The sequence below is a fragment of the Pseudophryne corroboree genome, chromosome 5 (genome assembly GCF_028390025.1).
Source record: "Pseudophryne corroboree isolate aPseCor3 chromosome 5, aPseCor3.hap2, whole genome shotgun sequence".
In the NCBI taxonomy this organism is placed as follows: Eukaryota; Metazoa; Chordata; class Amphibia; order Anura; family Myobatrachidae; genus Pseudophryne; species Pseudophryne corroboree.
In genome coordinates, this window is record NC_086448.1 from 627,912,396 (window position 1) to 627,929,319 (window position 16,924).

The following is a 16,924-nucleotide window of genomic DNA, read 5'->3' on the forward strand; positions in this document are numbered from 1 at the left end:
TGTGGGAAGGGGAGTCATTTGGCATATATGCTATAAAACAGCAGCGTGAGCAGCTGTATAATCCATTGCAGTACTTGTTGGTATAGGAAGTAAGAGCCAGCAGGAGGGCGGCTGTAATAACACCTCATGCTCAAACCTGAGCCATTGTGCAGTTCTCAAGCAGCTTCTACGTGACAATATTTAGGGAGATGTCTGCTCATGTTGTTTGTTGAAGTTTATATCCCCCAAGTGCTAATAATATAACTTGTTTACATTACATTTATTTTTCTGCTCTCTTCACCATAGGCATTCATTTTATGTGTTTAGCAAACACTCTTACATATTATCAAATACACTTTTATGCTAATTTCCCAAAATATTGTAAGCAAATGAACCTGTACATACAGTTTGTGTTGCTTACTTTGAATTCATTTGTACACTGACTTTCAGAAGTGGTAACGGGCATTAAGATACAGGTATGTTCTGCAATAAAATGAATACAAACACATGGTCATGATATTAGAACCATGCTGCTTTCCATCCTTCACTCAATCCCCACTTAGGAGCAGAGCTGCACAGTGGACCTAATTCATGTCTGTACACAAATACAATTGCGATCTTCTAGGCTACGGAGCTGTTAATGTTAGCAAGTGAAGTTGCCACCCTGACATGAAAAGAGACGCCCACCAGAGCCATCACAAACGTATTCACAATTGCGTACACATTTGCAGTCTGGCGCAAAAACAAGGAACATCGGAGCTAAGGATATCTGTTGCAATCCCCCATTTTGAGCCATATAAGCAGCACCCTTAGGTTTCTATGGTGGTTGCGAAAATGTCAAATTTACCATCTCCGGTTTTGGAAGTTTGGCCTCAGTAGCTCAGGCTATTTTCAGATGACATTTGCCATTGCAACCTATGGACTACACCTAAAAGCTCCATCTCCTGGCATTTTGCTCTTCCCACAGGCAGAGGGACAGGACGTGCAATGAGGCCACTCCCTGTGACTCACGGCACGCCCCCATGAGGTATGGCCATACGCCTGTGATGCGTGGTCAGAACCGTTTTTCTCTTGCAGTCATAATACTGGGGATGATTCTTCCACCCAGTCCTCACTGTTATGTGGGCTCCCCTTTTGCTTAGGAAAGCCAATATGTTAGAACAATGCTAATATGTTATGACTATTTATCAATATGTAAATATCTCTTTTCCTCATAGCAATTTATTAAGAAACAATCAAGTGGCAAAGGGAATTTTTGGATTGGACTGACTGATAAGGAAGAAGAAAACGTATGGAAGTGGCTGGATGGTACTATACCAATATTCACGTATGTATTGGATCCCACCTATGATGATTGAAATGTATACATCTCTGCACCACGCATATTCATGTATCATACCCTCCAACATGACCCATTCCACTAGGTACAAAATGCTCTGTTCCTGGTTTTTCTTGCCAGTGGCACTTACAGAGGTGAGGCTGCAGCACAGTCCAAAATTCAAACAGGGGAGCCACACCAACTGTCAGTGAGTCCTGGCCAGTGATGTTTGGTAGTGTTTTTTGGCAGCAGTTGGTGTGGCTCCCCTGTTTGAATTTTGGACTGTGCTGCAGTCTCATCTCTGGAGCCACCACTGGAAGAAAGCCAGGAACAGAGCATTTTGTACCTAATAAAATGGGTCATGTTGGAGGGTATGATGTATTCAGGTATGGAGCATGTGCAGTGCGAGTACACATGAGATACGTTCTGCAAACAGATGTATGCACCATAATGTCTGTCAATAATTTGGCACACTAGAATCTACAAGCACAGAACGTGCACTGTTGCCTCCCACATAAGACAAACTACAGATATGTCCTCATACATCTTTGCTGCAGTCACGCCAAACAGCTCCCCGTGGCATGCCAGGTCTCGTGAATCTTTAAGAATCGGCATAAAAATGAGTCTTAGTCACAAAGCAATGTGATTAGGACGTACCAGGACACTGTGCTGAATAATGTAATATATATCACATGTATATCTGTGTGCTACTGAGTCTCTGAATCTGTATACAAACTGCTACATTGTAGCAGTTGCGCTTTTATCCAGTACAAGTTCTGTTCTGTTCAATACATAGACTCAGTCACACACAATATACATGTGTCATATATCAAATTAATCAACACAGTCTCTTTGTGCATCCCAGTTGCATTGCATTGTGAATAACATGCATTGTCTGCAAAAAAAAGACGCCCAACATTAATAGAGTTTCATGGGTCTTGGTGGCTCATCCACGCCAGACATCTTGCGCTGCATGGCGTATTGAGGCTAGATGTATGACGATACAGCTGTACACTAGACAGGACTGGGAACAAATATACATGTACCCCTTTTTCGCTCTATGGCGGAAGACATCTGTTGTGATTCCTGTGCTACGTACTTATTTCTCTGTTTTGCTACTCATTGTTTCATTGTGCCACTTTTACCTCAACTTTGCATTCGCAAATATTATACCTGGTACTTAGGGTTAGTTTTTTGTAGGAAACAAATTGGTATAAAGTCAGATTAAACATAATGATTTATGGCTAGGCTAACTCATATAAGACCCCTCTTTTGCTAGTTTAACCTGATTTCTGTACTTTTTCCTGCTAATTTTTCCTCAATATTTCTCCACTTGTCACTACTAAAGCAGCATAACTGGGCTATAGCAGGGCAATCTCATTCAGGTAATGTTTTATATATATATATATATATATATATATATATATATATACTGTATGAAAAAGAAACCGCTTAGTGTTACCAAAGCAACAAAAATGTGATTTCAGCCTAGCAATTGATAATACACACATAAATGGCAGCCACCATTTGGAGATACAGTACATGTGTTCTCCAAATGGTGGAGAACACACGTATCTGAACCTCTAATAATTTGCATAGTTCATAGACAATCAGCTAAAGATACAAAAACAAGAACGATCTGCACTAGCACAAAGTGCAACAAAGAGAATAAACGTTTTATTGTAATAATTACCTCATATAGCTAGGAGAGAGATAAAGTGAAGAGAGACACAGTACCAATCAACCAGCTCCTGACATTTTTCAAACACAGTCCTTAACATGACAGTTAGGGGCTGATTGGTTGGCACTTTATCTCTCTCCAAGCTTTGATACATATGCCCTATAGACCTGACATCCACTTTATTCGTGGGCAGTTGTTAATTATTTAAATTGATATGGGTACACTATATTATTAAACTCTTTTGTATACAGCAGCTTCTCTGTTAGGTTTAGTAGACTTTTGACAAGCTATACATTGTCTTTATTCTTTTGATCATTGAATTGTTAAGCATTTTCTAATTTTATGTATACTATTGGCTTACAGGAATTGGAAAGTCGGGCAACCTGACAACTGGACACCTGAAATGGGACCTGGGGAAAACTGTGCTGGGTTAATATATTCAGGCTTGTGGAATGACTTCCATTGTGATGATTTTAATAACTTTATTTGTGAGAAAGACATAGACAAAGGTAAGATATAGAAGGCATTTCTATATTTATTCTTATCATATGCAACAGAGATACAGAACATATGGATTATCAGTCATGTGGAACTACAAGCCAAAGAATGACCTACCAGCCTTTAGCTTTGTACTCCGAGGCCTCAGGAGAGTCACATATTTCTTTTCTTTATAGTTATTTTTTGGGATTTTTTGGTGTGTGTGTGTGTGTGTGTGTGTGTAAACTAGTGATGTGCACCGGACATTTTTCGGGTTTTGGTTTTGGATTCGGTTCCGCGGCCGTGTTTTGGATTCGGACGCGTTTTAGCAAAACCTCACCGAAATTTTTTTGTCGGATTCGGGTGTGTTTTGGATTCGGGTGTTTTTTTCAAAAAACCCTAAAAAAACAGCTTAAATCATAGAATTTGGGGGTCATTTTGATCCCATAGTATTATTAACCTCAATAACCATAATTTCCACTCATTTCCAGTCTATTCTGAACACCTCACACCTCACAATATTATTTTTAGTCCTAAAATTTGCACCGAGGTTGCTGGATGGCTAAGCTAAGCGACACAAGTGGCCGACACAAACACCTGGCCCATCTAGGAGTGGCACTGCAGTGTCAGCCAGGATGGCACTTCAAAAAAATTGTCCCCAAACAGCACATGATGCAAACAAAAAAAGAGGCACACCAAGGTCGCTGTGTGACTAAGCTAAGCGACACAAGTGGCCGACACAAACACCTGGCCCATCTAGGAAAGGCACTGCAGTGTCAGGCAGGATGGCACTTAAAAAAAATAGTCCCCAAACAGCACATGATGCAAAGAAAAAAAGAGGCGCAATGAGGTAGCTGTGTGACTAAGCTAAGCGACCCAAGTGGCCGACACAAACACCTGGCCCATCTAGGAGTGGCACTGCAGTGTCAGACAGGATGCACTTCAAAAAAATTGTCCCCAAACAGCACATGATGCAAAGAAAAAAAGAGGCGCACCAAGGTCGCTGTGTGGCTAAGCTAAGCGACACAAGTGGCCGACACAAACACCTGGCCCATCTAGGAGTGGCACTGCAGTGTCAGGCAGGATGGCACTTCAAAAAAATAGTCCCCAAACAGCACATGATGCAAAGAAAAAAAGAGGCGCAATGAGGTAGCTGTGTGACTAAGCTAAGCGACCCAAGTGGCCGACACAAACACCTGGCCCATCTAGGAGTGGCACTGCAGTGTCAGACAGGATGGCACTTCAAAAATGGTGCAAATGGTGGAAAGCGCAAGCTCTTCCCGTCCAGTGTTGGGAAGGTCAGGCATCGCAACCGACACAATTGGACTCTCCTTGGGGATTTGTGATTTAGAAGAACGCACAGTTCTTTGCTGTGCTTTTGCCAGCTTAAGTCTTTTCATTTTTCTAGCGAGAAGATGAGTGCTTCCATCCTCATGTGAATCTTAACCACTAGCCATGAACATAGGCCAGGGCCTCAGCCGTTCCTTGCCACTCCGTGTCGTAAATGGCATATTGGCAAGTTTACGCTTCTCATCAGACGCTTTCAATTTTGATTTTTGGGTCATTTTACTGAACTTTTGTTTTTTGGATTTTACATGCTCTCTACTATGACATTGGGCATCGGCCTTGGCAGACGACGTTGATGGCATTTCATCGTCTCGGCCATGACTAGTGGCAGCAGCTTCAGCACGAGGTGGAAGTGGATCTTGATCTTTCCCTATTTTAACCTCCACATTTTTGTTCTCCATTTTTTAATGTATGGAATTATATGCCAGTATCAATAGCAATGGCCTACTACTATATTTACTGCGCACAACTGAAATGCACCACAGGTATGGATGGATAGTATACTTGACGACACAGAGGTAGGTACAGCAGTGGCCTTCCGTACCGTACTGCTATATATACTGGTGGTCACTGTCAGCAAACTGCAAAACTAAAATGCACCACAGGTATAGAATCTAGATGGATAGTATACTTGACGACACAGAGGTAGGTAGAGCAGTGGCCTTCCGTACCGTACTGCTATATATACTGGTGGTCACTGTCAGCAAACTGCAAAACTAAAATGCACCACAGGTATAGAATCTAGATGGATAGTATACTTAACAACACAGAGGTAGGTACAGCAGTGGCCTTCCGTACCATACTGCTATATATACTGGTGGTCACTGTCAGCAAACTGCAAAACTAAAATGCACCACAGGTATAGAATCTAGATGGATAGTATACTTGACGACACAGAGGTAGGTACAGCAGTGGCCTTCCGTACCGTACTGCTATATATACTGGTGGTCACTGTGTCAGCAAACTGCAAAACTAAAATGCACCACAGGTATAGAATGTAGATGGATAGTATACTTGACGACACAGAGGTAGGTACAGCAGTGGCCTTCCGTACCGTACTGCTATATATACTGGTGGTCACTGTGTCAGCAAACTGCACAACTGAAATGCACCACAGGTATAGAATCTAGATGGATAGTATACTTGACGACACAGAGGTAGGTACAGCAGTGGCCTTCCGTACCGTACTGCTATATATACTGGTGGTCACTGTGTCAGCAAACTGCACAACTAAAATGCACCACAGGTATAGAATGTAGATGGATAGTATACTTGACGACACAGAGGTAGGTACAGCAGTGGCCTTCCGTACCGTACTGCTATATATACTGGTGGTCACTGTGTCAGCAAACTGAAAAACTAAAATGCACCACAGGTATAGAATCTAGATGGATAGTATACTTGACGACACAGAGGTAGGTACAGCAGTGGCCTTCCGTACCGTACTGCTATATATACTGGTGGTCACTGTCAGCAAACTGCAAAACTAAAATGCACCACAGGTATAGAATCTAGATGGATAGTATACTTGACGACACAGAGGTAGGTAGAGCAGTGGCCTTCCGTACCGTACTGCTATATATACTGGTGGTCACTGTCAGCAAACTGCAAAACTAAAATGCACCACAGGTATAGAATCTAGATGGATAGTATACTTAACAACACAGAGGTAGGTACAGCAGTGGCCTTCCGTACCATACTGCTATATATACTGGTGGTCACTGTCAGCAAACTGCAAAACTAAAATGCACCACAGGTATAGAATCTAGATGGATAGTATACTTGACGACACAGAGGTAGGTACAGCAGTGGCCTTCCGTACCGTACTGCTATATATACTGGTGGTCACTGTGTCAGCAAACTGCAAAACTAAAATGCACCACAGGTATAGAATGTAGATGGATAGTATACTTGACGACACAGAGGTAGGTACAGCAGTGGCCTTCCGTACCGTACTGCTATATATACTGGTGGTCACTGTGTCAGCAAACTGCACAACTGAAATGCACCACAGGTATAGAATCTAGATGGATAGTATACTTGACGACACAGAGGTAGGTACAGCAGTGGCCTTCCGTACCGTACTGCTATATATACTGGTGGTCACTGTGTCAGCAAACTGCACAACTAAAATGCACCACAGGTATAGAATGTAGATGGATAGTATACTTGACGACACAGAGGTAGGTACAGCAGTGGCCTTCCGTACCGTACTGCTATATATACTGGTGGTCACTGTGTCAGCAAACTGAAAAACTAAAATGCACCACAGGTATAGAATCTAGATGGATAGTATACTTGACGACACAGAGGTAGGTACAGCAGTGGCCTACTGTACTGTAATGCTATATATTATATACTGGTGGTCAGCAAACTGTGCAAAACTTATATGCACCACAGGTATGGATGGATAGCATACTTGACGACACAGAGGTAGGTACAGCAGTGGCCTTCTGTACCGCACTCCTGTATATTATATACTGGTGGTCAGCAAAATTATGCACTGTACTCCTACTATATACTACACAATGCAGCACAGATATGGAGTGTTTTTCAGGCAGACAACGTATACTGGTGGTCACTAGAGATGAGCGGGTTCGGTTTCTCTGAATCCGAACCCGCCCGAACTTCATGGTTTTTTTCACGGGTCCGAGCAGACTCGGATCCTCCCGCCTTGCTCGGTTAACCCGAGCGCGCCCGAACGTCATCATGACGCTGTCGGATTCTCGCGAGACTCGGATTCTATATAAGGAGCCGCGCGTCGCCGCCATTTTCACACGTGCATTGAGATTGATAGTGAGAGGACGTGGCTGGCGTCCTCTCCATTTAGATTATAAGAGAGAGAGATTTACTGGAGCTTAGGACTAGGAGGAGTACTGTAGAAGTGTAGAGAGTGCAGAGAGTTTACTAGTGAGTGACCACCAGACAGTGCAGTTTATTTAACATATCCGTTCTCTGCCTGAAAAAAGCGATACACACAGTGACTCAGTCACATACCATATCTGTGTGCACTGCTCAGGCTCAGCCCAGTGTGCTGCATCATCTATATATATTATATATCTGTCTGACTGCTCAGCTCACACAGCTTATAATTGTGGGGGAGACTGGGGAGCACTGCAGTGCCAGTTATAGGTTATAGCAGGAGCCAGGAGTACATAATATTATATAGTGAGTGACCACCAGACAGTGCAGTTTATTTATATATCCGTTCTCTGCCTGAAAAAAGCGATACATACACACAGTGACTCAGTCACATACCATATCTGTGTGCACTGCTCAGGCTCAGCCCAGTGTGCTGCATCATCTATATATATTATATATCTGTCTGACTGCTCAGCTCACACAGCTTATAATTGTGGGGGAGACTGGGGAGCACTGCAGTGCCAGTTATAGGTTATAGCAGGAGCCAGGAGTACATAATATTATATTAAAATTAAACAGTGCACACTTTTGCTGCAGGAGTGCCACTGCCAGTGTGACTGACCAGTGACCTGACCACACTGACCACCAGTATAGTTAGTAGTATACTTATATTGTGATTGCCTGAAAAAGTTAAACACTCGTCGTGTGACTTCACTTGTGTGTTGTTGTTTTTTTTATTCTATAAAAATAAAACTCATTCTGCTGACAGACAGTGTCCAGCAGGTCCGTCATTATATAATATATAATATATACCTGTCCGGCTGCAGTAGTGATATATATATATTTTTTATATCATTTATCATCCAGTCGCAGCAGACACAGTACGGTAGTTCACGGCTGTGGCTACCTCTGTGTCTGCACTCGGCAGGCAGTCCGTCCATAATTGTATACCACCTAACCGTGGTTTTTTTTTCTTCTTTATACATACATACTACTACGACATCTCTTTATCAACCAGTCTATATTAGCAGCAGACACAGTACAGTACGGTAGTTCACGGCTGTGGCTACCTCTGTGTCTGCACTCGGCAGGCAGTCCGTCCATAATTGTATACCACCTAACCTTTTTCTTTGCATCATGTGCTGATTGGGGAGGGTTTTTTGGAAGGGACATCCTGCGTGACACTGCAGTGCCACTCCTAAATGGGCCCGGTGTTTGTGTCGGCCACTAGGGTCGCTAATCTTACTCACACAGTCAGCTACCTCATTGCGCCTCTTTTTTTCTTTGCGTCATGTGCTGTTTGGGGAGGGTTTTTTGGAAGGGACATCCTGCGTGACACTGCAGTGCCACTCCTAGATGGGCCCGGTGTTTGTGTCGGCCACTAGGGTCGCTAATCTTACTCACACAGCTACCTTATTGCGCCTCTTTTTTTCTTTGCGTCATGTGCTGTTTGGGGAGGGTTTTTTGGAAGGGACATCCTGCGTGACACTGCAGTGCCACTCCTAGATGGGCCCGGTGTTTGTGTCGGCCACTAGGGTCGCTAATCTTACTCACACAGCTACCTCATTGCGCCTCTTTTTTTCTTTGCGTCATGTGCTGTTTGGGGAGGGTTTTTTGGAAGGGCCATCCTGCGTGACACTGCAGTGCCACTCCTAGATGGGCCCGGTGTTTGTGTCGGCCACTAGGGTCGCTAATCTTACTCACACAGCTACCTCATTGCGCCTCTTTTTTTCTTTGCGTCATGTGCTGTTTGGGGAGGGTTTTTTGGAAGGGACATCCTGCGTGACACTGCAGTGCCACTCCTAGATGGGCCCGGTGTTTGTGTCGGCCACTAGGGTCGCTTATCTTACTCACACAGCGACCTCGGTGCAAATTTTAGGACTAAAAATAATATTGTGAGGTGTGAGGTATTCAGAATAGACTGAAAATGAGTGTAAATTATGGTTTTTGAGGTTAATAATACTTTGGGATCAAAATGACCCCCAAATTCTATGATTTAAGCTGTTTTTTAGTGTTTTTTGAAAAAAACACCCGAATCCAAAACACACCCGAATCCGACAAAAAAAATTCGGTGAGGTTTTGCCAAAACGCGTTCGAACCCAAAACACGGCCGCGGAACCGAACCCAAAACCAAAACACAAAACCCGAAAAATTTCAGGCGCTCATCTCAAGTGGTCACTGGTCAGCAAAACTCTGCACTGTACTCCTCCTATATAATATTATACTGGTGGTCCCCAGTCCCCACAATAAAGCAGTATGAGCACAGATATATGCAGCACACTGAGCACAGATATGGAGTGTTTTTCAGGCAGACAACGTATACTGGTGGTCACTGTCAGCAAAACTCTGCACTGTACTCCTCCTATATAATACAGCTGCTCCCCAGTCCCCAAAATTAAGCAGTGTGAGCACAGATATATGCAGCACACTGAGCACAGATAAGGAGCGTTTTTTTCAGTCAGAGAACGGATAAAACTGGTGGTCACTGATCAGCAAAACTCTGCACTGTACTCCTCCTATATTAATATAAAGCTGCTCCCCAGTCCCCACAATGATATAAGCAAGCACAAATATTTGCATCAACTCAACAATGAATAAACGGAAAGGACGCCAGCCACGTCCTCTCCCTAACATTTCCAATGCACGAGTGAAAATGGCGGCGATGCGCGGCTGCTTATATAGAATCCGAATCTTGCGAGAATCCGACAGCGGGATGATGACGTTCGGGCGCGCTCGGGTTAACCGAGCCATACGGGAGAATCATAGTATGCCTCGGACCCGTGTAAAATGGGTGAAGTTCGGGGGGGTTCGGTTTCCGAGGAACCGAACCCGCTCATCACTAGTGTAAACAGTGTGACAGTTTGATTCCTCGTGGACTGTGGAACACTTTCACATGTATACCCATGTAATCAAAGCACATGGGCCATGCCTAAAATAAAGGACTGTCTCTCCCTTTGACAAACTCTTGTTATTCTTGGTACCAAAAATGGATTACAGTACTAATATTTGTGTGTTTTTATAACTCACAGGTCAGGCTTCAGATGTCTCGTAGACTGATATTGTTCATGGACATGGAAAGTTAAAGTATTTTGGAAATCATGAAACTGAACTATTCTACACCAGCAATCTGAACGAAGCTAGCACTGAAATGGCCAACCTGGAGTTCAGAGATCTATGTTTTGTATTTTCCATGAACTTTTCTGCAGATTGAACTTTGACTATTATCTTACAGTTAGAGATCTAACTGAAACAGTATAAATCAACCTGGAAAATATTGATAGAAATTGTCTTCGATACTTATGCAATATTTGCTTAAAAAAAAATGAATATTTTGGTTATAAGCTAAATAACATTACTCAAACATTGTCATATAACTAAAATGCAATCCAGTTATAGAACAACTGAATACAGGTTTATAGTGCGATTCTTACTCAGTGGAATATATTTTTAAAAGCTTTTGAAAACATTTGTATTTTTGTACAAGATACTTGCATTTTATTACATTATTTTTGTATGTATTATAGAATTTAATTCCAAAGAACATATTAACGGTACATATTCATTATGGTAGAAACAACTAACCATTTAAAGATCATTTTTATCATACAGAAGTTGCCGGTTTAATACTCATGTGTTTTATTTCTAGAAAATTTTATACTATGGTAAACAGCCGTTGTCTCCTCTGCTGTAGTTATATATTGGGGCCAAACCTACAATTCATGTTTACTTCTCCAGTTGCATTTTAAATATAAATATCACCCTGTATGCTATACGTTCCTGATGTGCAAAAGGTGTTATCCACACTGTTCACCAGTACAGCAATAAATTCCGACACGGGTGTGAGCCTCTTGCACTTCCTGCCAAAACACTCATTTATTAGGCAGTGGTCTCATAACTGTCAGTCTTGTTGTACGTCTAGGGATTTTATCCTTCAGATCTCACAGTGGATACTGACAATTGTGTTGTAGCCTGTTTTAAACAACGCCAGCACAAATTATGGCAAATTTAAAAAAAATAAAAAATATTTTTTTTATTTGTTATGGGAGGAAGTTTTTTTTATGGGTTCTATTTATGGATTGGACATTTATTGAGTACATCCAACGTATTTAATAAAAGAGGTTTTATATATAATACAATGTATTTGGGAAAGAAAATGGAACATTACAATAGTGTAGTAATTTACTATGAGTTTGGAGGGAAAATTATATTATTTTATTTAGGACTCCATAAATATTGTGCATCTCTTAGTAATTGATTTATTTATTTATGTGTTAACAGTTTCTTATATAGGGAAGCAAATTCTGTTGCGCTTTACAATTAGAAACAACAGTGATACAAAAAACCTGGGTAATAACAGACAGTCATAGGGGTATATTCAATAAGAGTTGGGTCCATTCCGACATGCAGTTGTCGGAATGGACCCGACAACCCCTATTCAAAAGAGTGGCCAAATCCGACTGTCGGATTTGGCCGCTCTCGGTGTCCTGTCCTGCTGCTGTCAACAGCGGGGGGAGCTGTCAGCGGCGCAGGGGGAAGGGAGCTGTCTGCGGTGCCGGGGGAAGGGAGCTGTCTGCGGCGTCAGGCGCCGGGAGGAGGTGATGTCTGCAGCGCCAGGGCGAAGGAGAGATGTCTGCGGCGCCGGGGGGGGGAGCAGCGGAGGAGACGGAGCGGATGGGGGAGGAGACTGGGGAGCAGCGGCTGCAGCAGCGTAACAACAGGAGGCTCACGGCAGCGTCCACCCGGCTCCAGCAAGCGGGACCTCGCTTGCTGGAGCCGGATGCACGCTGCTGCTGGGTTCCTGCTCTCCCCGCTGCTCCCCCGTCTCCTGCTCTCAGCTCACTCATCTCAATCCGACTTTTTTTAACGTTGGATTGAGATTGTCCGAAACGGGGCTAAAACCTGTCGGGTTTGCTCCCGCTTCCGACAATGCACGCTGATTGGCGGCTGAAGCCGCCGATCAACGTGCATTCCAACAGAATTCCGGCAAGTCGGGTTTCCCGACTTGTCGGAATAAATGGGGCCGTAATGAATAGGTCGGAACCCCTTCCGACCTAATACTGTCGGAAGTTGCCGTCTTTCCGACAAGACGGCAGCTTCCGACAGTTATTGAATATACCCCATAGAGGTACTAATCGATTCATTGTATACCGTACAAATCTTTATTTATTTATTTTTATAACAAGATGGTGTTAAGTTACAGTTATCCACATGCTCCACAAGGCATAAAGCAGCTTAGTCAGTATTTATCCCACTGTGTTGCAGACATTCAGAGACTCATTTATTTTGTGACTGGGCCTAATTCACAGATGTACAGTACTTAAAGCTGATGTTTCCGCACATCTTCAATGTTTTTAGATCTGCGCATGTGCATATCCGGAGCTGCAATGTCTTTCGCAATGCCCCAAATGCCACAGCATGATATGTAGACAGGGACCAACCCATGTCACAAAAAAACCCCAAAGGTATTGGATTTCAGGAAGGCTGATTTTGCTTAGGTGGGGAGATGTGTAAGCGATTCATTGTCACAGTGGAGGAACTTGGAAGGAGTGCAGGAGCAGGGCCGGTTCAAGGGCGCTCTGCGCCCCCGGCAGGAAAGGGGTGTGGCCTAATACAGGGGGCGTGGTCAGTTACGCCCCCTGTACATTGCTAGCGCCGCTTGAATGCTGAGCGGTGCGCGATGACGTCATTGCACACCGCACAGCAAAATGTCCTCTCCACGAAGGGAAACTAGACGCTATGCGTCTAGTTCCCTTCGTGGAGAGGACCTTTGCTGTGCGGTGTGCGATGACGTCATCGCGCACCGCTCAGCAAAGTTACTCTCCACGAAGGGAAACTAGACGCATAGCATCTAGTTCCCTTCACAGGAGGCGGACGGGGACGGCAGCGGAGGCGGACGGGGGACACAGCGGGCAGCAGTGGCGGATCTTGCCACGGTGCGGCGCCCTCCGGAAGGCGGCGCCCCGGGCAAAAGTCCTACTTGCCCGTGGCAAGATCCGCTACTGTGCAGGAGAGGTGGGGGAAATGAAAAAGTGAAATACTAAAGGCAACAGACTTGTATCAAAAGGGTTAGGAAAAGCACAAGAAAAAGGAAGACAGTGCCAGAGGCATCAACTAGTGTGAGAGCAAAAAAGATGGCCTTTTAGAAATATAAGCAGACTAAAAATAATGAGGAAAAATAGGATTTTATTACCTACCGGTAAATCCTTTTCTCTTAGTCCGTAGAGGATGCTGGGGACTCCAAAAGGACCGTGGGGTATAGACGGGATCCGCAGGAGCTTGGGCACACCAAAAAGACTTTGACTGGGTGTGAACTGGCTCCTCCCTCCCCCAGACCCCAGCTATAGGAACTGTGCCCAGGAGAGACGGACATTTCGAGGAAAGAATTTATTGTTTAAACACGGTGAGTGTCATACCAGCTCACACCACGAACATACCGCAAAACGTGGCATTTAATAGAATACCAGCCAATGGCATGAAAAAATACACAGCCACATGCTGAGAGAATATGCAACACAACCTGTGTGTCAACACAACCAATAAGCAAACACCGCATGCTAGGGCATGAACAACGTCAGTTACAGCCTGACAGAAAGAAACCCCACCAGAGTGTAACCATAACCAATAACTGCAGACACAGTACGCACTGGGACGGGCGCCCAGCATCCTCTACGGACTAAGAGAAAAGGATTTACGGGTAGGTATTAAAATCCTATTTTCTCATACGTCCTAGAGGATGCTGGGGACTCCAAATGGACCATGGGGTTTATACCAAAGCTCCAGACAGGGCGGGAGAGTGCGGACGACTCTGCAGCACCGATTGAGCAAACAAAAGGTCCCCATCTGCCAGGGTATCAAACTTGCAGAGCATAGCAAAAGTGTTTGAACCCGACCAAGCAGCCGCTCGGCAAAGTTGAAACGCCGAAGCTCCTCGGGCATCCGCCCAAGCAGAAAGCATCTTCCCAGTAGAATGGGTCTCCACCGACTTCGGTAACGATAATCCAACTGTAGAACGAGCACGCCGAATCGGATCACAGATCTAGCGTGTAACCGACTGTAGAGACACAGGCACCCCAATCACGCTGGGAGCATACTGAACAAATAGAACCTCTGATTCCGCAATCTGAGCCAATTTGGCGACATAAATATTCAAAGCTCTGACTACATCGAGAGACCTTGAATCAGCTGAAGTAACCGCAGGCATCAAATAGGCTGGTTTCTGCGAAACACCTAACCACTGTTGGCAGAACTATTGTCCGAGTTCTCAATTTCGCTCTATCCACCTGGAAGATCAAATAGGGGCTCTTGTGAGACCCAGCCGCTACATCCGACACCCGCCCTGCGGACGCCAAAGCCAAAAGCACGACCACTCTCCAAGAGAGAAATTTTAACACAACCCTTCAGACAGGTTCCCATCATTGTGACACAAGAACACTCAACACTACTGCGAGGTCCCAAGGTGCCAATGGGGCACCAGTGGAGGTTGGATGTGCAGTACTCCTTCTACGAAGGTCCGAACTTCCGGAAAGGTCGCCAATTCGTTCTTGAAAGAAAATTTATAAGGCCAAAACCGCACTTGAATGGAGCCTAACTTTAGGCCTGCACCCACACCTGTTTGCAAAGAATGGAGAAGAACGACCCAGCTGAAGCTTCCGTAATAGCCTCCTTGGATTCACACCAAAACACATATTTCCTCCAACACGGTGGTAAGGCTTTGCCGTTACTTCTGTTCTAGCCTGAAGAAAAGTGGAAATTACTTCACTGGGAATACCCTTTCTGGCTAGGATATGGCGTTCAACCGCCCCGCCGCCAAACGCAGCCGCAATAAGTCTTGATACACGCCCGGATCTTAATGTAACAGTTCCTCCCATAGAGGAAGAGGCCAGGGAACTTCTATGAGTAAATCTTGAAGAACTGGATACCAAGCACTCCTTGTTCAGACCGGAACACTGACGATCGCCTGAACCTTTGTTCGTCTTACGTTTATCACCTTCAGAAGAGTGAAAACGGAGGGGACACATAGACCGACTGAAAACACCCGAGGTGTCCTGAGGACGTCCACTGCTATAGCTTGAGTGTCCTCTGACCTGGAACAATATCCCTGAGATCTCTCGTTGAGGCGAGACGCCAACATGTCCAATTGAGGCACTCCTCAAGACTTGTCGCTTCAGTGAAACTTCTCGGTCATTCACATCCGGAAAGAAGACTGCTAATATAGCGTTTACCAGTCCTTTCACCCAGCGGAAAACGTTTACGGCATCTGCCATTACCGCTTTGCTCCTTGTTCCGCCCTAGCGGCTTACTTACACCACTGTTGTCAAGTCGTCCGACCGAATCAACACAGGCAGATCACTAAGCATATATTGATTGAAAATAGCTTTTAATCCAAGAAAGCTTATTGCAGACAAGACTCCCAGCTTGACCTTTTCTCTGGAAATACTTCCCTTGAAAGGACTGCTCCCCAGTCTCGGAGATCTGCATGCATGGACACCAGGAACTCCACCTGGATTCCGAACCTTCGTCCCTCTAAGAGGTGAGAACTGAGCAGACACCACAGGAGTGATATCATTGCCATTAGGATTATATTCTGGCGCATGTGCAGGTGAGACCCAGACCACATTTCCAACTGTCCTCGTGAGAACCACTCTGGCATTTGACCTGCACACTGAAAAACCTCTTAGGCCTCACCATCTTCTTCATCAACGGAACATATCGCTGGATTGTCACTGCAAATCTGATCCGGCTCTGGATCCTCAGACCCTTTTTCCACAGGAAACCACAGAACCTCAACCGTTCAGTATCCACTCTGATACCCACCTCCGACATATGCGTCGTTGGGAACAGCCATTCCCTGTGTTGAAGCACAGTCAGAGAGAACCAACGATTTGCACCACTTGTTTCTGGACCTCACCTTAATCAGAAGAGCGTCTCAGTACAGAATAACCATGGCACTCACTATTTAAAGAAACCCATGATACTGCCATCACTCCGGTGAAATGGCAAAGACAATCCTGGATATCAACCCAGGTAAGCCGAATGCGGAGAAAAACGCATTTAACCTCTTTTCTACTTTTACGTGCTGGAGCTCCCTTTGTAAGTAGAAATCCTTGATCCGTTTTTCTTTTTAGGGACAGCAGGACAATGTCCTGAACCTGACGCAATTCTGGTATGGCGTTGCCTACCACCTCCCCTTCTAGAGGGGAATCCCTAAGATCTATTCAAAAACTCAGTGAGGGGAATCATCTGTAAACTCCAGCATGTCC

General features: G+C 44.5%; 1 protein-coding gene across 1 annotated transcript in view; it reads left to right on the forward strand.

Moving 5' to 3' along the window:
- The window catches only part of COLEC12 (collectin subfamily member 12), a 266,695-nt gene extending 254,991 nt beyond the window's left edge, over nucleotides 1-11,704 (forward strand). Inside the window, exons 8-10 of the mRNA XM_063923568.1 lie at nucleotides 1,197-1,306; nucleotides 3,342-3,487; nucleotides 10,694-11,704. Coding sequence (XP_063779638.1) covers nucleotides 1,197-1,306; nucleotides 3,342-3,487; nucleotides 10,694-10,716 — 279 coding nt within the window. The 3' untranslated portion in view covers nucleotides 10,717-11,704. The remainder of the gene's footprint in view (nucleotides 1-1,196; nucleotides 1,307-3,341; nucleotides 3,488-10,693) is intronic.
- Nucleotides 11,705-16,924: the final 5,220 nt, after the last annotated feature.